This window comes from Malurus melanocephalus, unplaced genomic scaffold, assembly GCF_030028575.1.
Source record: "Malurus melanocephalus ecotype Western Australia unplaced genomic scaffold, MMel_1.1 scaffold_379, whole genome shotgun sequence".
Lineage (NCBI taxonomy): Eukaryota > Metazoa > Chordata > Aves > Passeriformes > Maluridae > Malurus > Malurus melanocephalus.
In genome coordinates, this window is record NW_026623611.1 from 543,413 (window position 1) to 567,704 (window position 24,292).

The 24,292-nt window shown below is 43.0% G+C and overlaps 1 protein-coding gene across 7 annotated transcripts in view; it reads left to right on the top strand.

Annotated features, from left to right (window-relative positions):
* The window catches only part of AGPAT3 (1-acylglycerol-3-phosphate O-acyltransferase 3), an 88,452-nt gene that overhangs the window by 45,603 nt on the left and 18,557 nt on the right, over nucleotides 1-24,292 (top strand). For 6 of the 7 annotated variants that reach the window (XM_057378894.1, XM_057378891.1, XM_057378892.1 and 3 more), the window contains one exon: nucleotides 23,122-23,348. In XM_057378894.1, the coding sequence (XP_057234877.1) occupies nucleotides 23,171-23,348 (178 nt within the window). In that variant the 5' untranslated portion in view covers nucleotides 23,122-23,170. Of the gene's footprint in view, nucleotides 1-15,346; nucleotides 15,413-23,121; nucleotides 23,349-24,292 lie in introns of those variants that run through there. The other variant, XM_057378897.1, reaches the window with a different exon arrangement.

Consider the following 24,292-nt stretch of genomic DNA (forward strand, 5'->3'; position numbering starts at 1 on the left):
TGCCCCTGCCCATTCACTGACATCTGGGATCCTGAATTACTGTGGATCAGAGACCAAATCCCACTGCTCCCCTTCTGCAGAAGGTAGTGTTTCATACCTGAAATTTAAAGCAGCTCAGCACTTCTTGAAAGACAGACTTTCCATTTCTTCCCAATTAGTGCTCAATACTTCAAAGGAAAGCTTTGAACCCGGGCAGGGGCTCGTAGGCATGAATGTGGTGCTTACAGACTCCGTGTGGCAGCAGTCAGAGGCTTCTCCTTGTTCAGCCACGGCACATTTGCATGCAGACAGATGTCTCCTGGCTGGCTCTCCCTCTGTCTTATGTTTGAGGATTGAATATTTTTTTCATGCACAATTTTCCATCTGGAAAGCAAAGTGTATCATTCTCCTTATTGCACTCATCTCGCAGGTGAGACTCTTTTGTTCATCCTTTGTTTTGCATCCCTGTTTTAAGAAGTGATGGGCCACAAAGCATTTTCCAGATTCATCCAGTCTGTCTGGGAGGTGGCTCCCTAGGTTTCACAGCTTGGTGTGTAAATGCATTTAACACCCCTGAAGTTTCTTTTGTAGTTTATTTTTATCTGAATACAAAGGATGAATTCCCATTTGTCTTGAAATTTCAACCACTTGGAGTGAGGAGGAGCATTTTATGTAGTCTTAGAGATGAGTAGACACTACTGAGGTTTTTCTTAATCATCAGGGACTAAGATTGGCAGCATTTTGTAATTACATAACATTGATCTATTTTATACATTGCAAGAGTCCTATTGCTCAAATAATTTTGTACTAATAGGGCTTCTGTTAGATAACTCCTTTCCTGTTTGTTATGTAAGGGCTGGTATTATAGAATTGATGTTTGAATACCAGCACTATAATTTTAGAGTAGCTTTTATAATAGAAATACCAAGTAAGCATTGTTCCAAATATAGGCAATTATTCCAATATCGTAATTACTTTTTTTCTAAATAAGGCCTCTTGATAATTGCTACTTTGGGTTTTGTTTTCATTTAAAAAATCACGATGCTGTCCTGTGCCCAGTCATAATCYATTATGTGCATTTTCTGTAATGAATGTTGTGCATTGGGGAAATATTGATCAGCAATCCTAGAAACTGGTGATTGAGCTTCACCTATGAAAACATTGCCAGTGCCAGTTTAGTGACTCGCAATGTCTGAAACCTTCCTGTCATCTTTGAACTCTGTGTGTTTGTCTCTTGGGCTTTGGGGTTTATTTTGATGTAATTTAATGTAGCCTTATTTCTGCATTTGAGAACAGAAGCAGTGTGAGCAGTCTCAAATGAGATTGGGGAATGCAATCAATAAAAATTCCTTTGGAGCCCACAGAAAAACTGATTATTTTAGAGCAAGGGTTTTAGTGGCAAGCTATCCCCTTCACTGACAAAGATGTAGATAGTAGTATGACTTTTATCTGTGTAGTTGCTTGAGAAATATAGTTGAGCTGTAGGTGAGGTTGAAAATGGTTTTACAACAGATCCTGAACTTGGTGCGGGATAAAAGGGGCAGGAGGACCTGTTGGCTTGGTGCATGGAGAACACCTGGAATTTTCCTTTATTTCATGAGTGCTGCCCTCGTTTTCCACTGGACCATTATTCACCACACTTTCTGGTGTGTGTTGTATTTAACTTGTGTGTGCTTTAAATTCAAAGGCAGCTTTTACAGTCTTTTTCCACRCAGCTCTGTTGAACTGGTTAAAAGTTCCTGTTTGTCTGTAACTTATAAATTCACGGCCTCCTTTMTTTTTTCCTTTTTGGCCAAGTAGTTCCAAGTATTGTCTGTTTCTTTGGTTGTAAAAACTTCTGTTGGTTGCATCTTAAGTGGTTTTATACTGCTTCTTTCAGCTTTATTGAAATTTTCTAATGTGACTGCTCTTCCAGGGCAGCCAGGAGTTTGAGGGGCTGACACCCTGCCTTTGCTCCCTGTAGTGCTGCTGCTAMAGTTTGGTCAGAAAATGGGAGTGTCAGGGGGCTGTGATAACCCCTTYAATTATATTTTTGGAATTTAAGCTAGATTTTGTTTGGATTTTGTTTCTTTAATGACCTAACTTTGACCAGTTGAGTTRTGCCAGTGAAAGCTGCATCTTCACRAAGGGCTGTGCTGGTGAATGGGAGTTGTTCTTCAGTTGAACTGTTTTGTTCCTGTACAGATGTGCCCTCAACTCTCTCTTTATCTGGATTGTCCATATTATGGTGCAGAACATCTGGATGAGCCCCTGAGCCTCACCCACCCCAGCAGTACCGTGYTCCTGCACAGGGTGTAGCTGCTGCCGCCTCATTTTCTCCTCTCCAGGCTCCTTTTTGTTAACCAAACTCCTGGATTGTGCCTGCTCAGTGCCTTCGAAACCCTTGATCTTGGAGCAGGGAGAAGAGAGAAAATGCCATTGTTGGGTCCTGGGCTGGGAGGTTCCTAGATCTAAAATCTAGATTTTGTTAAAATCKTTTGTCAGGTCCTGCAGAAACAAGAAGTGCCAAGTGGCCGTGCTGAGCACACGTATGACCACGCGAGCGAATCCAGTCGATTGTAGCCTGGTAATTTCCTCTAAGGAGCTTACTGGATTAGAGGAAAAGCCTGGTTTGTCAGCAACACCACCTGACTGTAATATTTATTGAGAAGTATTACCTGTTTTCAATATTAGTCCCCTTCTGCCCCATTCATGCCTTCATTCTTGAGGTAAGAGGGGCTTTTTTAGTTCAGTGGTTTACAAAGCCRTGTGATGGAAGGGACACCCAGCTTTTCTTTTCCTGCCACTGAGCAGGCAGTTTTAGTAGCTGAAGCACTTCCAGATTTACCTCGATGTGCTTTTGTCACCATAATCCCTCCTCCATGTCAAGACTGATTTGCTTTCCTGCCCAAGACTCACATCGTGCGTTTTTACCGTTCTGTTTCTCCTCCTTTTTTTTTCTTCTTTTGTCACCATAATCCCTCCTCCATGTCAAGACTGATTTGCTTTCCTGCCCAAGACTCACATCGTGCGTTTTTACCGTTCTGTTTCTCCTCCTTTTTTTTTCTTTTATTTTTTTTTGCTTGTTGGTTTTATTAATCAATAACAAACTGGGAAGATGTTGGTAAACCAGTCAAGTATATGCTTATTAGCTGGAGTCTGCACTACGCTCATTGTCCTGGCTTTAGCCTATTACTTGTATTGGTAAGTTGGATTTTTGTACTGCAACTGCGGTGGTGGCGGCTTGTCCTTTAAATTGCTTGCTTGGGGTAGCTAAAGAGTGGGTCCTTTTGAAGTGCTTTGGAAGGCTGATTTGTTCTTACTGATGTGTGGTTGGGGTAGATACCTTCCCTGATTTGCTCTGCTGCCCGTGTTATTTGTTACAGCACTCACTTTTGTTGCTGTTTGAATTTTTGAATKTTTTTATTCAGCTGAGAGCATAATGGCTAAGGATTGGGCAAGATGGTGCCTGTGTATTTCCATCTTTTTCTGCAAGCCTTTACAGACTTTTTTCACTCTTATTTTGTGCCCTTGCTCAGTGTTCTCATAGCTGTCTCTCAGCACGTAACAGGGAAATTGGGTTGTGACAGGCTCACCGTGTATTAGGGTGTTTGTGGGACACCCGTGTCTCCAGCAAGGGAAAGGGATTCTTCAGGCAGGTGAAAATTAAGGTTTTACCCCTTGGGGGTGAGTTGGGCCTGGGTGGCTGGTGACTGGGAGCAGCAGAGCCAAGAGCCCACACGTGTTTTGGGTTTGGGAAGGGTAGGAGCTGGGCAGGGCTGCCCTACATTTCTGGGCTGGCGTTGTCTCTCTGTGTCTCCACATATATCCCAASATTTTCAGCCCAAAGAAATCTTGAAACTTCTTAGAGCCATGCCTGGAGCAATCAGCAACTTTTGGAAAGCCGGGTGTGATCTGTTGACTGGCTTTAGTGAAATTATATTCGTCATTTCAACTGTGGAAGGAAAAGCTCACTGGAGTTGGAATTAATATGGCTGTGACTGGAAAACTTTCCAAGGGGTGTTGACACTRCTGTGAACAAGTTTCCAGCATGGCACATGGTTGGTTTGTTTGTTTGTTTTATAAGATTTTGTTAAAAAAACAAAAGAAATTAAAATCTGTGTAGGATSATCTTGGTTTTATTTTGCCAAGTATTTCCTTAAGGCAGTTATGCCTGCACTATTTACAAGCCTACGATCCTCTGTGTGAGTATGCACACACTTGTAATATTTATGAGTTTATTTACATTTAAGCTTTACAGTGAATCTCTGCAGATATGTGAACTCTCAGCTATTCACTGTGGCAGCTCACATTAAAATGTGTGTCGTTACTAGTGTGCTCACATTAAAATGTGTGTCTCTGTAGTCCTCAAAATGTTCAAGAAAACAGGCATGTCTAAGTGACTTTACAGTTATAATGTTAAAAATTGGGAAATCCAGAGCTTAAGGACATCTACACTGTCCTAATAAATGTTACTTTTAACAAAAGAAAGTTAATGTGGTAAGTAAATACATGAACACAGTGTAGTTTTTAATTTATTCTTCATGTCTTAATATGGGGGTGTGGTGTATGCATCTGGCATCAGTTAGATTTTATACTGATGCAAACATAAATTTGTGTGYGTTGTGGATAGAGCATAACATGCACACATCTCTTATAATTCTCTTTTCCCCCCTTATTTTGTTCTCTCTTAAAATTCTTGTCTGGGAACCAGGTCAAATCTGGTTTGCAGGAGAGATTACAATTCTGCACACAGCAGGAATTAGCTGGTATTAGGTCAGATTCCCTTCTTCGACAACCTCAAGGTTCAGCAGAAAATWAATTACATCACCTACTTGTTTGTGAAAAGAGAGCTCATTCAAACATCTTTGATTAGATACAGATGAGACTTAATGCAAGTACCTCAGAGTGCTTTTTTGGCTTTGTTGGTTTGGATATTTTTAACTCTTTATTTTGTTGTTGCTTGAAGAAAGCTGACTTTGATAAATATTTTAGTTTATGAATTTTTTAGCATAAGCCTGCCCTGTAGGAAGTCACTAGAAAGACTAATTATTTCCTTTTTCTTCCTAAATGTGTTAGTTTGGCTGCTGCAATTCCCTTAGAATATCCTCAGACRGAGCTGGGGTGATTAAGATCAGAGATCACCCGTTCAGCAGGGAATCAACTTTGCATATTGAGAGATTAACTCGGGGCTGGGTTTTTTTTTTTTTTCTGTAATTCCATCTGATCTTTTGCTTCTCCTGGCTTGGAGCACCCTTATTAGCTTGCTGGATGCATTTTGGGCTAAATTCACTTTGTACTCTCTAAGGAATTCATCCAAGGAAGCGAAGATCCTTTGTTCCTCTGGGACTTGTGGCACCCTCTGGGCGTGGGGTTCCCTTGCCTCATTTCTGATGCAATATCACCCCAAGCCTTGGAAATCAGCATGTCCCTTCCACTTTCTCCCCCCAAAAAAACCCAGAAAGAGAAAGTTAAATATGCATTTCTTAAATATGTGAAGCCTAGTGCTCAGGCAGTGGTGAAAAGGGTGAGGGACCACCACAGTGTCAGAATTACAACAGGCTGAGAAATAATCCAGAGGGTTCCCCCATTACCCAGCCATGTCTCCTCACGTAGGCTGCTCCTGGTGCCAGGTGTGAATTCTTCACAGGATGCACTCAGCAATCCAGGAGTGCAAAACCAAAGTACACAGAAATTATAACAGCATGAGACATCGTGTTTTCTTCTTTGCTCAGTCGTTGCTGCTTCAGTTTGTTTGGTTAAACTCCCCCACAACATGAGACCCTAAAAGAATTGTCCTTTTTCACCAATCACCAAATCTCTTAGTCTTAAATAATGGACTTTGCACTCTTTGTAGGCACTTAATATATAGGATAAACTCATAAGATCCCTCTGTGCTATTTTTTCTGGGTTTTAATTGACCTACTTCCAAGCTACAAAATATTTGAAACAAATGCTTTTCCTTTCTTCTTCCCCTACYACTGAATATGCTTTCTGTTTCAGCTTCTGGCCACCAAAGGAGCCTGGAATACTAACATGTATTTAATGTGATTAATTGGTGTACTTTGTATTAGAAGTGAAGGTAATTTGACACAGTGATTTTACCACATTCCCAGAGCTGCCTTGTAGCTTTGAGTGATGTGCCCAAATGCCTGAACTTGCTGTGAATGCTTTGATTTCATTAATGCACCTTAAGAGCAAAATAATTCAGATCACRACGTTTTGGCTACTCTTGTACTTTGTGCTGCAATAGTTTAACATTTTTTCAGAGGGTAGACCTATGACAGACTTGCAGTTTTAATGAACTACATAATTCCACTGCCCATGTATTTTACCTGCTTATTGACTCGAATTGTGCTTTGCTCTCTCTGTTTCAAGTGTTTAAAGCAGTAGTTTAGCACATSATCTCTAATGATGTCTGTCTCCACTTGGATTTTATTAGCAATTCCCATAATTGTGTTTTTGGACTGAATGTCTAATCTATTATTTCAGGCACAATAACCTGGAAGTTCATAATTTGTGTGTGCTGGGGGTGTGATTCACAGACATGGGGACAGGTTGTTTCTGTGGGAAGCTCCCTGGGAATATTTTTGTGCTCTGGAAGTGCATTGTAAACATTGAACTGGTGAAACGTGAGCTTTGAGCCCTGTTCCTGTCCTGTCAGGGCTTGGTTTGTGTTGTCTGTTATCTGTGGATAATGTGCCCATAATCTAGCTGGGCTGTGCTCGGAATATCACCGTGTTTGTGTAAAAGCCCCTATGTGCTCTGCTGCTTTATTTAGGCAGCTTAGAGCACAGCATTGAGATGATAGGTGTCCTACATTGCCTGAGGAGCTGTCTCTGAGATAAGTGCCTGCAGATTAAAGCAGCCTGTGCCTTCCTAACGCATCCGTAGCACCAAACCAGGCAGTTTGAGGAGCRTGGAGCATTCATCTAAAATCAGGGTTTGCAGGGAAGTTGGAACTTTGAGCAGCGTTCTCAGTGTGGATTTTYGGGGGGTTGTTTCTGTGYTGTGGCTGCTGCTTGTGGAAAATATGGAAGCCTTGAGTGTCTAAAAACCCATTGCCCGAAGGATTTTGTGACCATGCCCATGTTGGCTAAACCATGAGTTTATCTGGGCTAACATAAGCATTGCTGTGTCTTTAAATGTGATGAGCTGATGAGGTTGAGCTTGGCAGATTGTTTAGCCTGCTTCACTATGGAAATAAAACTCAGTGTTGTCCTGCTCAAATAGATTTATCTGTCTCTCTCCCCTCAGTGATGTGTTTTGAACCCATTGAGGAATTTCTAGACATACTTGGCTGGTGAGTGTCGATGAGGGTGTCTCCAAAATAATGAGAATACTCCAAGTTTCATGGAAGTAGCCACAGAGAGGAGCGAGGGCATGCTAAGAGCCTGTTATGACCAAGTTGGATGTTCTTTGTTATCCAYGTCACTACATGAATGTGAGCTTGTCAACAGTAAAATTCAAGTTCATAAGGAACCAGGCTTTTGGATCTACATGCTAAATTCCCTTCTTTGGCAGGCAACTCCCTAAGCTACTTAAGCTCTCCTCTGTGACCAGAGCAATTGTTATCCAGGARCTAAACAGAGATTCCTATATATGGGTCAGAGTTGGAGCTTAGGTAAAACATGAGATATTGCAGGCTGGAGGAGACACTGGAAGTGCAGCTGTCAACACTGCCCAGGCTGTATTTTGCTCTTGAGCACAAACCAAGCTGACCTGAGGGACTTGGCTGATGGTGCTCTGTGCAGTGGTTGCTCTGCCACAGAGCTCTGGTCGGGAGAGGCAGCAGCTCCTGTTCCACTGAGGATTTGCAGCAGCACAGCTCCCCAGGCACTGGTCCCCATGGCTGATTTGGTTGCCCTTTGCAAACAAATGATGTCAGACTGCAATGTRAGAGAGATGTGACTTAGCACTCTGAAATTTGGGAGACAACACAAGAGAAATGCATCATTTCAATGCTAGCAGTGAGATTAAGAGGAGCRAAACAAATGTAAGGAATACTTAAACTTAGATCTGTCTTAAGAAGGATGAATGTGTTTCAAGTCACATCTTAMGATTTGCACAGATAGAGGAAAAAATGAATCTGTGGATGAGTTATCTGGTAGGGTGTGTCCATACTGCAGCTGGGATGTGATTCATTTTAAAGGATGGRTGAAATGCTTGTGAGAGTAGCCATGACAACATAAAGCTCCCTGCAGGCTGCAAAAACCACCTGGGGAGGGGAGTGAAAACTCAGGCAGTTTGGACTTAAATATTATTGCTCCATGTGCAATGCCTGCCTTCCTGTAGAGCCCAATGATGGCACTGCAAGGAGAGAGGTCTCAGAATGGTTTCACRTGGTCAAATAAGAGATCTCAGCATCTTGATTTGCATGGAGATTTTCATTGTGGGCTTGTCATTAAAAAAACAATACACAGAATATAATTGGGTGGGTGTAATTGGAKTGTGAGGCAGCTTTCAGCCAGGCCTATTTCTGAATAAGGTTGGTTTGCTCAGGGCTTTGTCCAGTTGGATTTTGCAAATGTCCAAGGATGGTGTTTCCTCAGCCTCTTTGGGCAATTTGTGGCAATGTTGAATCACAGTTCCTCTCTTGATATCACAGTAACACAAATTAGTGTCACCTTTTAATAAGGATGTTACTAGGTTGTGCACAGAAGTGAGCGATGGATCACTTTTTGCAGAGGTGGCTGCCTGGGAGAGGCCTGGTGACAGTGCAAAGCAAACATCTGAAGTTTGGGAGACTTTGAAACAGAAGAGAATCTGGAAGCAGCCTTTTCTTTGTTGGTGGCCTTTTTGTCTGGAAAGGAGACACTCAAACCACTGCAGATATCCATGGTTTGGCCTTGTCTGTGTGAAGTTCTCATTTCTCATCCTGCAGTAAGAATCAGCCAGGGAAACAGATTTTATCAGCAGCTGGAGCTGCTCCCCTTCTCCTGTTTGTCCCATAGTCTGAAATATGCATTCATCTGTAATTGTTTGAAGAATCTTTCCCTCACATCCCTGTCACATATGTATTGTGTTTGCATTCACACAGTSCAGTATATTTATAAAACCACAAGCTGGAAGCAAAATTTTGAGATGTGTAGCAAAGATCATAAAGTGTTCATGGGAACACTTCGTTTGTTCGTTCATCATCCAGGAAGGACTGAGGAGACTGTGTGCATGGGAGCAGCAGGATGACAAAAATGCCATCAGAGTSTCAATATCAGGAATGCATTAACATGAGAAGAAGGAGAAGCGTTGCAGAGAAAATGAACTAGAAACGATGGTAGGAAATAAAATACCAGGGGAAAAAAAGTTTTTAAAATATAATAGCCTCRTTCAAAACTTCTTTAGTGGAAAACACAACTGGGGAAGTGGCTTGTAATGTCAGAAAAATTAATGAGTACTTGAGTTCTTGTGCAATGACTGTAAAAATAAAACTTGCAAGCCATTAAGATACTGTTTTGTATCTTGAGTTCAGAAATAGCATCAAATGCAYTTCACTAAATAGACCATCCTTCTGCTTGGTGCACGTATTGCCATGGTGAGGGGAGAATTAAAAACAAATCATTTGTTCTCGAGAGATCAATAATAGGAGCTACACTTCTGAAAATAGATGTTTATGTGGAGAAGGAGATGAAGCAAGGATATTTTAGGTTTACTACCCTCTTGATACGTCTGAGAAATGTTTGAATTAGCCAGTGATGGCTTTGCTCATCCAGGGGGAGCAGGTCTGGTGGAAGGAAGCTGATGTACAGAGCAGCACCAGGGTGATGTGTGTGTGGTTGGATGCACCTTCCTTCTGTGCCCAGTGAGCTGGGTAACAAATAGCTCAGTCCAGAGGATTTTTTCTGGCAATTAGTGAGCTCCTCTTGCCTGACTAAATCCAAGTGTTGTAGTGGTTATGGTTGTTAATGTAATAAGACATCTCTGTGGCATGGTGGTACCTAGCATCAGATTGATGTCAGGATGCCAGATTGTCACTTTACTCCGTGGAAAAATAAAGTGATGAGGGTTTCTTCTGACATATAAATAACTCCTGTAGTTGCATGTAGTKAGGGGAGGGAAATAACATGCTAAATATTCTGGCCTGGAGGTGGAGAGTGACGGGTGAAAGGCTTGTTCATGTCATGGATTCAGGGGGAGCAGGGTCTGTACTCCTCCTCAGTTTCTCAGCTCTTAAGCTATCTTCATTTATCTTTCACTTCTATCCARGCAATTGTGAATCAGGTTTGGCCCCTTTGCTCCACGGGGATGTGGGTAAATATTGTTTAGCAGGAGTTTGGTCTCTCCCTATGCACTCCTTGGATTTAACTTACCCTTGACATCAGTTGTGGGAGCCCTGTGGATCTGGTTTTCTGTTTGGCCGTTGTGAGGCTCACTTTGGAAATTATTCCTCAATTTAGGGGAGTGACTCCAGGGCACACATGGRGCTGTGCACTGTGGTCTTTGTGGTAACCATATGCTCATCTGAAAATGGGCAATGTTTTCTAAAAGATGCCTTTTTTATACAATATTTAACTTGGACCTCTTTAAAGCCATTGTTATGGGTTTGTGGTGTTACAAAGTTTATTTGGGCACTGTAGCAAAAAAATCCAATATATTTTACTCTAATTAATTAGTTGCATTCCAGGCTCTGCTCTGGCCACTTGCTRTCAGTGAAACTTTCTCTTTCTTCAGTGAGTGTGGAGGAACTCTGAAAGTTTTTGCAATTTGGGAGCTGTTCAAAGCAGAGCAGGTGACTCAGGAAAGGGTGTTTCAGCKAATCTGCTGTTAAATTGTAAATCCCTGCCTAGAAATGCAGAACTGCTAAAGTTAGAAATGCTAGTTTCTCCCTGAAATAGTTACATTTTAAACTGGTTTGGTTTTACTTTTTTAACAAAGAAATTTTTTAACCCGATTAAACTCCAGAATCTGGGACCTAATGAGAGACTTAATTAYCAGATACAAAGCAAATTTTAATCTYAACTTCAAAAGCAGGAGTCAAGGGGATGATATACTATCTAACCTTGCTACTCTTGAACTATTTGTTAGTATTTTTCCCTACAGTGTTCAATTAATACTTAATAAGTGTCACCATCAGTCTAGGCRTAAATTTGACCAAATCCTATTTTATGGTGCCAGTTGTAATTGTGGCAGCTTCAGRCTTTTGTATTCATAAAAATTTCACCTGTGCAGTCAAACTATCCATCTTGATTTCAAAAAAAGTGAAAGGCTTTGGAAAGATACTGAATTGCTGTGAAAATTCACTTGGGATAGTATTCTTCTCACTAAAGTGTAGCCACAGCCAGAACGTAAGGGGAAAAAACAGGACCTAAGTGACAAGGAAAATGTGGCCCCTTTAAAATTCAGAGACCTCATTTTTTCCCACCTGCTTTTTATTCAGAAATTGCAAGAGGCTCTTTCCTTYTCCAACTCCCAGTTGGGTTTTCAACTTTGAATGAACTAGTTGAAGTGAAGAAAATACTCACTCCACCTGCTAGCTCTACCAAAAGCAGAAGTAATTAAGGCAAAAAGGCTTTCTTTGCAAGAGAAATGGAAAATGCTTACATTTGAGGGGGGAAATGTCAGTATCAGCATTTGCTCCATGGGAAAGGCTGAAAATAATAGAACTGCTAGATGCAGARTGTGATTTCCTGGTGGTTAAATCTTGATGTGGTTTCCAGTCAGGTGGTGCAAAAGCCCTGAGCTCTTCAAAATAATACAAGTGCCCTTTTTCTGTGAAATGAGAAGAACTTGCAGAGGGAACTCACAGCTCCAGCTATTTCTGTGAAATAAAATGCTTGTAAGTTTTGGGCTTGGTCCTCTTTCATCATTTTAAGCAGCTAAAGCTTCACTTCTTTCATGTCTGRTGTATTGTGTTGTTTTGTTTTTTAATCAAACTAAAATCCTGGGTTRTATTTTTGACTAACAATATGTACTTACATTGTTGGTTTTGCCCACCTCCAAGTGGAGGGGGAAGATTATAGGTCTTCCTGGCCTACCTCAGTCCTGGGAATTTTGTCAGCACCCAGCCTGATCAGAGTTTCACAATATTCAAGGTGTTTGTGTGGAAATAACAGTGACCTGCATGGGGAACAAAAGTGGAGAAACCAAATGTGTGTCACATCTTTAGCATTTGTGAAGTTAAACTCAGGGCAGGAGTCTGTTCCAAGCCAGTTAAGAACTGGGAAGAATTGCTTCCTTTTGTCTGTCSTTTTTGAAAAGAAAATGTATAAAATGTTCATCTTAACTGTTTTACATTAATCTATGTCTTTCAACTGGAAACAATCACTTTTATGGGAAGGGAAGACATTTGATATTCTTGTACATTGCTGGTAAAAAAGAAGCATTTGTGCTTCTGACCAAATGCACATTTTGTCTCCGTTTTGTGGAATTGCTGATACAGTGTAGCACTTGCAGAGAAGTTCGCAGTGTAGAGGGATGGAATAAATAATGAGCTGATTTGAGAAGAGCATTGATTATGGCCAGCCCAGCCTTGTGGCATTGCTTTTCAATCATGAGATCCATGCTCTCCTGATTTCCACATCCCACCCTTTCTCTGATTACACTGTTGATTTTCTACAGACCATTTCTTACCAAATATCAGCTCAACTCTGGGTGAAAATGAGGTTTCTTCATGCCTWCAACTACTGTCCTGGAAACTGCTGGACCTCCACATGTTTTTGTATCTGTGTGTATCTTTATACATAAGCAAAGTGATTTTCAGATCCAGGGAATTCTGCCCTGATAGTGAGATCTTCCTTTGGCTGAGGAGCATTCTTTGGGGTGTTGGTCCAGTGCTACCTGCTGGATCTGTGAGACCCCCCAGAACACCCACACTGTGAGCTCTAAACCTGGCTAAAATTGGCCATTCTCTCCATTCTGCTTCTTCCAGGGAGAAACATTGCTTCCTGCTCCCTCATCCACAGCTCCATAAACCTTAAAGCCAATCAGGGTGGTGCTGAACACAGGCTGTTCAGTCATGGCTCACAAGAGAGGTGGGCAAAGAACATGAGCCTGTGGACAATCACCAGGTCCCTCTGGACATGTGTTTTACATCTGCAACATCCTAAAGCTGTGTGTTATTAAGGAAAGGATTTCCCATGCCTTGGGTATAACTTTGGGACTGAGAAGCATGCAGAACTATGATTATTGGAGATTTTTTGGATTACTTTTCATGATGAGCATTGAAGACTGCTTCAATGCCTTGTGGTGCTGGTGGCGATTTTGCTCACTGTGAGTGCAGTGTTAGATGATGTGTGAGCTGCTGCTGGGCTGTGCTGGCCCATGGCTCTCCCAAATATCCTTCCTTGAGTGTACAGGTTTAAAGGGGCACCCTGTGTTTGCCAAAGGTGCTCTGCTTGTTCTCCAGCCAAGATTTTCTCTTGGAATACTGCGTGCAGTTTTTGTGCCCCCAATGTAAGGAAGACTTGGAGCTGTTGGAGAGAGCCCAGAGGCCACAAAGTKGATATGAAGGATTAAAACACCTCCCCTGTGGAGACGGGATGGGAGAGTTGGGGCTGTTCAGCCTGGAGAAGAGWTRGATTTGTGGAGACCTCACAGCACCTTCCAGAACCTGAACAGGCTRCAGGGAACACCGAGAGGAACTGGAGTGACAGGACAAGGGGGAATGGCTTCCAACTGAAAGAGAGGAAATTYAGGTTTGATATACAGAAGAAATTCTTCCCTGGGAGGATGGAGAGGCCCTGGCACAGGCTGCCAGAAAAACTGTGGCTGCTTCATCCCTGGAAGTGTCCAAGGCCAGGTTGGATGGGGCATGGAGCAATCTGGGATAGTGGGAGGTGTCCCTGCCCATGGCAGGAGTGGGTGGAATGAGATCATCTTCAAGGTCCCTTCCAACCCAAACCATTCTGTGATTCTGTGAAGTCCTTTCTGAGATACCRCTGATGACTGAAGCTGTCTGGGAAAAGAAAGGGAGTGTTTAACAATGGGAGCACCCCAGCACTGCTTGGCAGGGACTGCATCCCAGTATTGCCCATAATCTGCTGACTGGAACTCAGGCAAGACCCCCTGGCACTTCACTYGGAGTGAGATTCCAGGGAGCAGGTAGCGGGACACAAAATATTTGCTCATCCTTTTAAGGACTGGAGTGGACCTGATAGACCTGCTGGAACATGCTGAATTCTCCAACAGCTTCTCCCAGCCTGCTTTTTGCTCTCAAAGCGAGCTGGAAACTTGGCAGTGTTTTTCAGAACTTGGGGTTGACACACAAACCGAGCACCAGCTGGGCAGGCAATGCCTGCAGCGCTGTGCCCAGTTATGGAATGGCATTAAACCCACTGTGGCACAAAGCAGGGCTCTTGCAGAGCCCTGGGAAGYTGTTGGTTTGTGTAAAAAAAAGAGGAGAGTATGACATGAGGTAAAGAATAGGGAACTGGGGAGCTAGTGAGGATTGGCATCCTGCTTCTCTCTTGTGGGAGTTTTATCCAAAGTGGCAAAATGGGGGGAATAGCTGCCACTAAGCCAACAAAAAAGGCCTGGGAGAAGTTTAAAAGTTCCCAAGAGAAAGAACAAGACTTGCAGAAGGTGTTTGACAACCATTTCTGAGTGAGTCACGCTTGCTGTCTGTCTGGAGCCAGGAGGAATTTGCAAAGCTGAATAATTGTTCCTATTTATTTCTTAAAATACACAGAATGACAGTATTCCAGCTCACGCGTTTCAGCGTAAATGTCTTGCAGTGGCTGGTATTTTCCCCTGATTTTAATCCTTTTTCCTTTGAAATTGCAGTTTTGCTTATCTTCTGCTGCTCCRCCTTGCTGGTGGGAGGATGAATCCCCCTTGCCCTGGCTCCACAGCTCATGTCTCTGTACCTTCCACTAAAGATGAAATCAGGAGAAATGTGTGTCTGCCTGATTTTGGTGTGCARAATTAGGCTAATTATATGATTGCATGCTTTGTATAACAAGATGAGTTACAGGGTGGTTGTTTTTCCTCTTGATAGCRAGCAGGTAAAAGAAAACTTGAGTTCAAGTGCTTGCAGTTGGGTAAACCTGGTGATCAGTAATATTCAAGTTTGGGGCAAGGTTTTTAAAGGCTGAGCTCTACAGGAGCTCTCACAAGTGTCTGTAAATATGCAGATTTCCCCACAGAACCCATTGGAACCTGTGAGAAATGAGGCAAACGTGCCAAATCCGCAATTATTATCTAATCTAAATTTAATATGCAATTAAGGTTTTGTAATTGTAGTTTGAAGAAAGATTAATTTTGTGCTGCTCACGCTGAAAGAAAAGCATGAGACTGCAGAGTCAGGGATGGCAAATGTGTGTATCCAGGGGAGGAGCAGCACTCAAACACCCACCAGCAGCTGTAAATGACACACACTGATAGAAGCCATTGTAAGTTTATTAAAGTATAAGACAATGTATGTCTTCCCCACAATAAAAGCAAGTTGGGTGGACAACCGAGTGCTGAAGTTGTGAGGTGCCTTCCCAGGAAAGCTCAATGCAGAACCCTGTGATGTCTTGTGAGTATGGGAGGCTCTGTTGTGGGAAGAGTGGTGTCATTGTGGGAAAAGTGGTGTCAGCCTGGTTGGGTGATACTCAGCTGTGACACTGAAGTTGTCTGGGMTGGCTTTACCCAGGGAACTCAAGACAGAATCTCTCTGGTTTCCCTGTTGTGAACAGAAAATCCTTATGAAAATATCATTATTTTCTTTGTCAATAAAGTGGTGTTCACAGTGAGAGCAATTCTGCAAGTAGTTCTGCTTCCTTGTGGGGGTTGTGTTGCAGCCAGCAGATTTTTAAGCAAGTCAGGATTCATTTTTGTTATCCAATCCATTTGTTCCAATAGAGGCAGAGTTAACTGGGAGTATCTGCTAGGGAGAAATTAAATTTGTGCACACTTGCTCTCTTATTTTTTTGGTGCCCAGTGTGATAGAATGAAATGGTTGAAATTAAATTTGGAAAATAGCCATTTTAATGTTGCTGGTGTTTTCAGCTGTAATATTGTARCAAAAAGCTGGAGAAAATATTATTTCATCCCTAGTGGTGGCATAAGCATGATGCTCTCCGCAGCTGTTGAARAGGCTCAGTCATGTCAATAACACAGAATTTAGGGCAGGGAAGAAGGAAAATTGCCCCTCAGGTACAGTGATGTGTATATTGAGAGCTATTTTTTACCCCTTCTGGTTGTACTGAGTTGTTTGGTGCTTTTCTTTGCTTTGTTTTTATATTCTGTGGTCTTCTCTCTATAAAATACAAGTTAAACAACTGGTTATCTTGGTACTTTTTCTTAGAGCAACCTAGATCCTGAAGTTAACAAGAAAATGTAAAAACTTCTCATTTCTTCTCRTTCTGTATGCCTGTGAAAAGGTCATGAATGTCAGAGTAATGTGAACAGGTTTTTTTCTTTCTTTTTTTTTTTTTTAACCTCTTAGTATTGGCATCTTATTAGGTTGATGAGTCAAACTAAAGGCTTTTTATTTGATGGAAATAGTCTTAGCAAAAATCTCTACAGATACTGAGCCAAACCTATTGATGAGTGGAAGTTTCTGTAGTTTGAATGCCTTTAGATGAAGCCTAAAGTAAGGAAYATATTTCAGACAGATAGTGGTGATAATATTTCTCTCTTGACCTTTTCTGGAAACTGACTGTGGTGCTGTCTCAAAGCCAAGACAGACAAAATTCTAAGGAATAAGTTTTCATCTAATTTCATGGTGGTAACTCAGTAACATTTTTTTCTTGAGATCTTTTTCCTAGTTCTTACAACTCAGAATCAAATTTAAATCTCTGTGACCTCAGTTTAGCTTAAGGTTCTTTTCCACACCTTTCAATTTTAAACACTCATGACAAGCAAGATTTTTAATGAGCTCTGAATCAGTCTTGCATTCACTGCGGCATGTTGAGGGAAATTGGACCAATGTTGTGTGAGAAAAGAAGCTAATCTTTCTGTCATGCTTAGGTTTAAAAGGCTGGGTCTGTAGTAGACAGTTTGTAATGCTGTGTGGGATGCAGTTGAGTGSCTGTCTATTTTTACAGCTTATCTGGAGAATCCCTGGTACAGACTGTTCAARTGGAGACCAAAACTGTTGTTAGACCTTATTTGCTTATTTGCTTATTCTCTCTCCTGACTCACTGCTGTTGATCTGAGCTCTGTTTTCCAGCCTACTTAGACACCTGTGGCTGCCAGTGGTTCTTCTGAAATAAATGAGGCCTGAGTGGAGATTGCTTTTAGTGGTGCCATGGCACAGTGGGCAGGAGTCTTGGGATGCTTTTTTAAAATCTGGGGCAAAGCTCTGGGTAGATACTCTCTCCGTTGGTTTTGTGTGGTTTTTGTATCACAGGGGTCAAGTTCCCAAATTCCTCATCCTGGAAGGAGATGTGGTACAGTGCAGGAAAGGGGAGTCCATCAATGGCCTGCTGTCTTCCTGTATTTTCGTGTTATGAGGGTTGTTTGCTATGAATATATTATTTTACTTTTAAAAGCTGGATAGCCACTGGGATTTTGTCTTTATACTTGAGCAGTGTCAYGTATTCTGCAAGGAAAAATTATTTCTTAGCTGTAACTGAGGTAAACATTGATCACAAGATGATCAACTTATTTTTGTGTGGTAGGTCCCAGAAATGCCCAGGAAAATACCCTGCTATCCCTGTGGCAATGGGATGCTTCTGAGGGGTGTTAGAATAACCAGACTGGGAGCTATGCTTTTATTTATCTGCCAAAGAAATATAGAGAGACATTGGAAGAGAGACATTGGAAGCTTTCTTCCATATCTCTTCCCTGACTGTTGAGTAGCTGCTTTGTATTCTTGGGTTTTCTGATTTCATAAGGAGAGGTGAGGGAATAGTCCMTTATGCTAGTGATTTTCATGTTTTTGAAAGAGAAGTAGCCTGAGTTGGGTCATTGGAGAGATTTGGAGAGTAGAAAGTATACTGAGAAAAGAGCCATTTTTTCAGATCTTGGTTTCTGCTGCTTTTATCTGTCCCTATGCTCATGAAGAAGCTCACAGAGCAGGTAGATCTCACTTTGAATGAAAAGTAGGTGTTCATTTTCCTTGGATGTTTTCGATGAGCATTGTTTGTAAAATTCTGAAAAATCATCAGGAAACTCTTGATGGGCAACAAAATGCCTTTTATGTATTGCTTCTGACTTGAAACATCATGAACCCTCCTTCACAGACAGGGTTTGCYGAGTTTACACAGACATCAAGGAGGYTTAGAAAACTGCATCTGAAAAATGCAGTATTTTACAATATTGTGGTGAAAGGTAGAATTCTGTGTCTTAGAAGTTTCATTCCTCAACTTGCAGAAGTKTTACGAGGTAGGTAAAACACCAGATTTCAGGGCAGGGGTAAGACATTCAGGGCAAAAGAACTCTGTAATTAGTTCATAATTGCAGGTAAATATAGCATGGGAGAGATGGCAAAAGCATGCTCAGAAAAACTGAAGGCAAAGGTCTGGAGATGTGAGTACGGCCTGCCACAGGTTTTGTTGTTGTCAAGCACATTAATTTTCACTGGGTCAAATATTAGGATCAGTGGACCAGTTTTTAATTTTGTGCCCATATTCATGCAAACATCATGAACTTCAGAGGGATTGCACACACATGACAGCAAGAAATTCATTAAAATCTGGAGCTCAAACTGAATATATTGTCTCACAGAATGATTAATGGCTTAATTTTCAATTGTCAGTTCATAAATATCTACGTTCCATGGAATGCTGTAATGTGCTTGTTGTGCATTTGGGKTTTTTTTAATCTGATTTCTTAATGAAATCAGGCTGATGCAGGCACRCCACTTTGTCATTCTCCCTTCTTAATGGCTTTTGAACTTGGTGGCACATCCCAGTGAATTATTAGGGCTGGAGCAGCTGGTGAGGAACTGCTTCCTGTGGGAAAGACTCGCACTGGAGAAGTTGGTGGGATCCATCTCCTGTGCAGGGGACTCCACACTGGAACAGGGGAAAGGTGTGAGAAGTTTTCTCTCTGAACAAGAAGGAGCAGAGATGAGTAATRGACTGAYCACAGCCCCCATTCCCTGTCCCCCTGCRCTGCTGGYCGGGAGGAAATAGAGAAAATCAGGAGTTGAGCCCAAAAAAAATAAGGGAGGGGTTGTGGGGAAAGCGTTTTAAGATTTGTTTTATTTCTCATTACCYTACTCTGCTTTGAGTGGTAATAAATTGAGCAGATTTCCCCACACCAGTTACCATGAGCAATCTCTCCCTGTCCTTATCCTCACCCACAAGCCTTCTGTTACTGTCTTCCCTGTCCAGGTGAGGAGCAGCCTTGGTGGGCACCAGTCCGCCAGCCACCAGGACATTTGGCTCCTTGCCCTTTACTTGAGAGGCTCAGAAATAGGGGGGAGAGCCCTGAAGGATGCAAAGCATTTAAGGACTGTTYGATCAGAGCACATGAAAGATCAAGAYCWGGCTGGAYGAGGCTCTGAGCAACCTGCTCTGGTGGGAGGTGTCCCTGCCCATTGTGTGGGGGTTGRAAATAGGGGATATTTAAGGTTTYTTCCTTCCCAAACCATTCATTATCAATACTGTGGAAGTATTGATACAGCCCTGTGAGGTGAGGCGCTAAAAGGCCCTGGAAGTCTTTGGTTTGAGCTGGGTTTTACCCTGGTGCTTCTGGCAGCGTGGCTGTGCAAAGCAGGGAGAGTACTAAAATTCCTCACAGTTCTCAATGTGGTTGTACGGGAGGAAATGAAGGTTTTGTGGTGAAAGGTCAATTCTGTGAAGTTACAAAGTGTTTCAAGGAAAACAGGGACAGAAATAAGATTTTACCTGCAGATCTTTAAAAATGCAGATGGTATGGGTAGACTTAGAAAAAAAAAAGAATAATAGTGCTGAGACTTGCTGTCTTAGACTAGGGCAGATGTTTACTTCCTAGACATTTCACTAAGCTGATCTTAATACATATGTCMGATGCAGAAGTGGTGCTTTTCCTCATTTCAGCAAATGGTGATTTCCCCATCCTGCCCCCACCCTGACCATGGGATACAACAGAAAAGCTGCTGATCACCTTTTGCTGCCTGTTGCCCTGTCCCTGAACTGCCTGCCTGTCCTACATGGGCAGGAATGCAGAAAACTAAAAAATTCCTGGATTAAGGTTAACTTATAATTATCTTTAAAGTCAAGTACAATTAAGTGAGGGAGTCAAAACGGAGACTGGCGGGTTCTGTGCCCAGCAGTGAAACTGGAAGGATCAGACAACGAGATAACCCATTTTTCAGTTGGTTGCTGTCTGTTTTAAAAGGAGGTGCAGGTGAACGAGCTGTGCTTTATGGGGCACTTGGGAAATGCTGGGAAAGTGCTGCAGAGGAACCAGCTGTGCAGGCACACGGGGTGGCTCTGCTGTGTCACCAGCCAGGGTCATTCAGCTCTGGGGTCTCACCCTCCCCCTGTGAGGGTTCATCTCGAATCCYGTGTCCAGTTCTGGGTCCTGCTCTACAGGGAAGACATTGAGGTGCTGGACTGTGTCCAGAGAAGTGCAGCAGAGCTGRTGAAGGCTCTGGAGAGTGAGTCCTGTGAGGAGCAGCTGAGGGAGCTGGGAGTGTTTCACCTGCAGGRAAGGAGGCTCAGGRGGGACCTCCTYGMTCTCTGCAGMTCCCTGACAGGAGGGTGTAGCCAGATAGGAGTCAGTCTCTTCTCCCAGACAGAGKAAATGGCCTCAAGCTCTGCCAGGAAGGTTCAGATTGGACATCAGGAGTAATTTCTTCATGGAAGGGGTTGTTAAGCATTGAAACTGCCCAGGGAAGTGGTCAATCACCATCCCTCAACAACACCCAGSTGTTCARGAAACAACTGGAYGTGGCACTCAGTGCCATGGTCTRATATCAMAATTGGTGGTAAGTCAGAGGTTGGACTTGATGATCTTGGAGGTATGTGCCAGCTGTGATGACTCTCTGGTGCCCAGCATGTGGGGCAGGATGTTGATGCAAGGGTGATAAATCCTGTTTTCCATGTGTAACAAAGCTGGAGAAACAACAGTGTGAGAAGGGACATGTCGTTTGGGGTCTGTGAAACAGCAAAGTCCTTCATGTGAGGCACAAATACCAGAGTGCTCCAGACTCTGCTCAAAGCCAAGAGACTGTGGAACTGAAGCCAAACCATTTTATTTGAGGATAATACCTGACATTCCTATTTCTCCTTGGCCCATTTGTGTGTGCTTTGTGCCCTTGTCTGAAGGGGTCCAGCTGTGCTTGGAAAGGCAGTTAAGTGCTGGTCTTATGACTGTGATAGACAGAATCATGTTGAAAAAGCCTCCCAGATCCTCAAGTCCAGTCTTTGAATGGTTTGACACTAGACACATTCATCAGCAAAGCTGCCTATACAGAGGGCAAGCAAGAGCTCAAGAAATAGCTTGGAGGTGGAGGGAATTGTTCTTTCCTTGTTTGTTTGAACTAGCTTTTGCGAAAAACCAGATGAAGAGAATGGCTCTGGTCTTGCCAGTGAAGCACTTGGTGTTGAATGTTTGGCAGTATTTATTGGAGCATGGCAGTGGAAAAGACAGAGAAGCCCAGTGCTGTGTTAGGGAGTCACTGGATTGCCAGGGCTGCCTCCCACATGGCAACCTCTGAGCACTGGGCTGGTGTTTTGGCTGTGGGAGACAACTGCAGCCTTTTGGGGAGGGAAGAGGAAGGAGGGCTCTGCTTATTCCTTTTTAAGCACAAGTGTCTGCTTCCCAACAGCTGTTCTTAAAGTAATTYATTAGTGGAAGAAATGTTTCTTTCATCCTTACAGGGAAACACTGGGAGGATTTAGATTATTTATCATAAGCTTCAACACTATTCATCTTGCTTTGCTTTGCTTTCTGTGGTAGGCACAATACTGCCTGTGTTGAACCAGGCACTTTTTTTTTTTTTGCCTCTGTAATGTGCTGCTGAAGTTTGTAGGTTGTTAATGATGCAAAAGGATGTTAATTGTACAAAAAGTAGACACTTTGTGCCTTGAAAAGCAGTACCTGATTGGTAGAAGAGATGATAGAAAACAAGCTTTCACAATGAAATTGCTGTAGAGGTTTATAAATAGCAGTGCACCGTGTGCAGGTGGTGAGTGAAGATGGTTGGATTCCTCACAGCTGGCAGGGSCTTTGTTTTTGGACAGTGAGTCCACATCACCTGGGATGCCGGGCTTGTCAAGAGTATTTGTTACCATCTACTGCTTGATCTGGTTATTTGCCACACTTGGAAAAGCTGAGCAAGAGAACCATCAGCAGGCTGTGGCTGTGGCAGAAAATCAGAGTCAGGTGTTTATTTTTTGAAAGAGACATCAAGGCTGTGGTTTGAAGCTTGGCTGGCCTTGTCGAGCTTTGAGTGCCCAACAGGTCAAACAGGCCAGTGCTGGGTAATGTGGTGTTTGCAATAAATGTTTGGTGTTTGCACCAAACTGGGTTTGATGGCTTGGTAAGTACAGCTTGCTTGGTTAACTTTGTGCTGACAGGGTTTGTAGTGGATCAGGCTCATCTGTCCAAGCTCCTGTGGCATTCTGCTGGGTCAGACATTGCCAGGCTCTCTGCACCCGGTGTAAATATGGCACAGGCTCACAGTTAAGTGCCCTAATTCAGTGGAATCAAGACTYCACACCAATGCCCTTTCCAGATAAAATTTGTGCTGATACATAGCCTAYGGCTTTTTTATTATTTTACGTTTTCTCCCCATGCTAACTGGTGTACTGATCTTGGAACTGCGGCTTGACAAAGTGAGAAGTTATTAAACCTTCTCCAGCGTGGGTTTTGAATGTGGGAATTTCTGATTTCCATTTCAATGCTTTAGTGTTTGCCAGGCTGATGCTGTGTGTGACCTGCCCTGCTCTTTCCAGGGCTGAGGCTCCTGTTGCAGGTCAGGAGCTGGAGGTCCAGCCCAGCCCCTGTTTGACCATCRGGGCTCCAGTGCTCGCTGTGAGTGMAGGGCTCTGTGTTCCTCCCAGCACTCACTCCCAATTATGTGGTATTTGTTTGATGGGAGGTGTGAGATTAGTCTCTTCAGCAAACAATAATCTTCCTGGTGGGCTGTAAATTGTAAATAATGATTCCTTCCTATTTTGGGAAGGCATTTGCACCATCACCAGCTTGTTGTGTGAAGATCCGAACGAGGCAGACTTGGAGTGCAAAGTGCTGGGTTCCTCTTGATGAATGAACCTGGACTGTTTCAAGGCTTTTGCTTTGCACTTCTTTGAACCTTGTAAATCCACTCTTCATTTGACTCTGTTGCTTTTTCTCCACTTTCAGGACAGTTATTCTGAGTGACGGCCCTTGCTCACGCTTCTGAGTGGTTATCATGGGCTTCATTGCCTTCCTGAAGACTCAGTTCATAGTTCACCTCCTCATTGGGTTCGTCTTTGTTGTGAGTGGACTGATCATTAACTTCATTCAACTATGCACGCTGGTCCTCTGGCCCCTCAACAAGCAGTTGTATCGCCGAGTAAACTGTCGCCTTGCCTATTCCCTTTGGAGCCGTGAGTATGCTAGGAATGGATGGGGCTGGGAAGGGAGGAATTTTTCTTGGTTTTGCTTTTGTTAATAAAAAAAGAATTATATGCACATGTATCTGTGTAAACAGAGAGACGAGAGAAATGGTGAGTGAGACAAAAATTCAGAGCAGGGCTAAACAGTGCTTTTTTTTTCTGAAATACTGGGGAATCATGCCGAAGTCAAGGGTTTCATGGGAAGTAAAGCTCCTCTGCACCTTCATTTTTACCTGGACTTATAGGAGGTGTTAATTCTGTCTCAATGCCATCTGCATCCAGCATCACCACCTGTGYTGCTGGACAGTTCTGAGACTGGCTCAGGAACTGAGCATATCAGCAATATTGACCATGTAGGAGCCCAAGTTGGATGTGTGGGCTGCAGAGGGAGAGGTCTGTCTTAAAGCATCTCGTGTAGATATATCTGTACCTGAACTGTGTGACAAACTGCTGAGTCCCCTTACCCCCTGCAGTGTCCATCTCTGAGGCCAGGGTCTCCCCTTGGGAGCAGTTTGTCAGTCTTTTCTCCTTCTGCCCATGGTTCAGCTCTGCAATGAGTGCAGCAGCTTCTCCTCTTTCAGACCTTTGCAAAACTTCCTCCATGTGGATGTCTTCTTTTTCTCCTCTTGGAGCTTTACAGAGAGCTAGATTTCCGAAAACGTTTCGAGTGTTTGGAAGGCTCCTTAGCCCAAATGTCACCTCCTGTTTCAGCAGTGAATCATCTAATGGGTTTCCATTCTCCATCCCCTCCCAGTGTGCACGGCCACTTACCTTAGTGCTCAGCTCAGCATCCAACTCCYACTTCAGGTAAATGAGTCACCAAAATGAGCACTGAAATTACAGTTCAGCAGTCCACTGACRGGCACCCACATTTCCTAAATCATCCATGTGAAGTGCTACCAACAAMAACTCTCTGAGATGTCTGGTTCATTCTC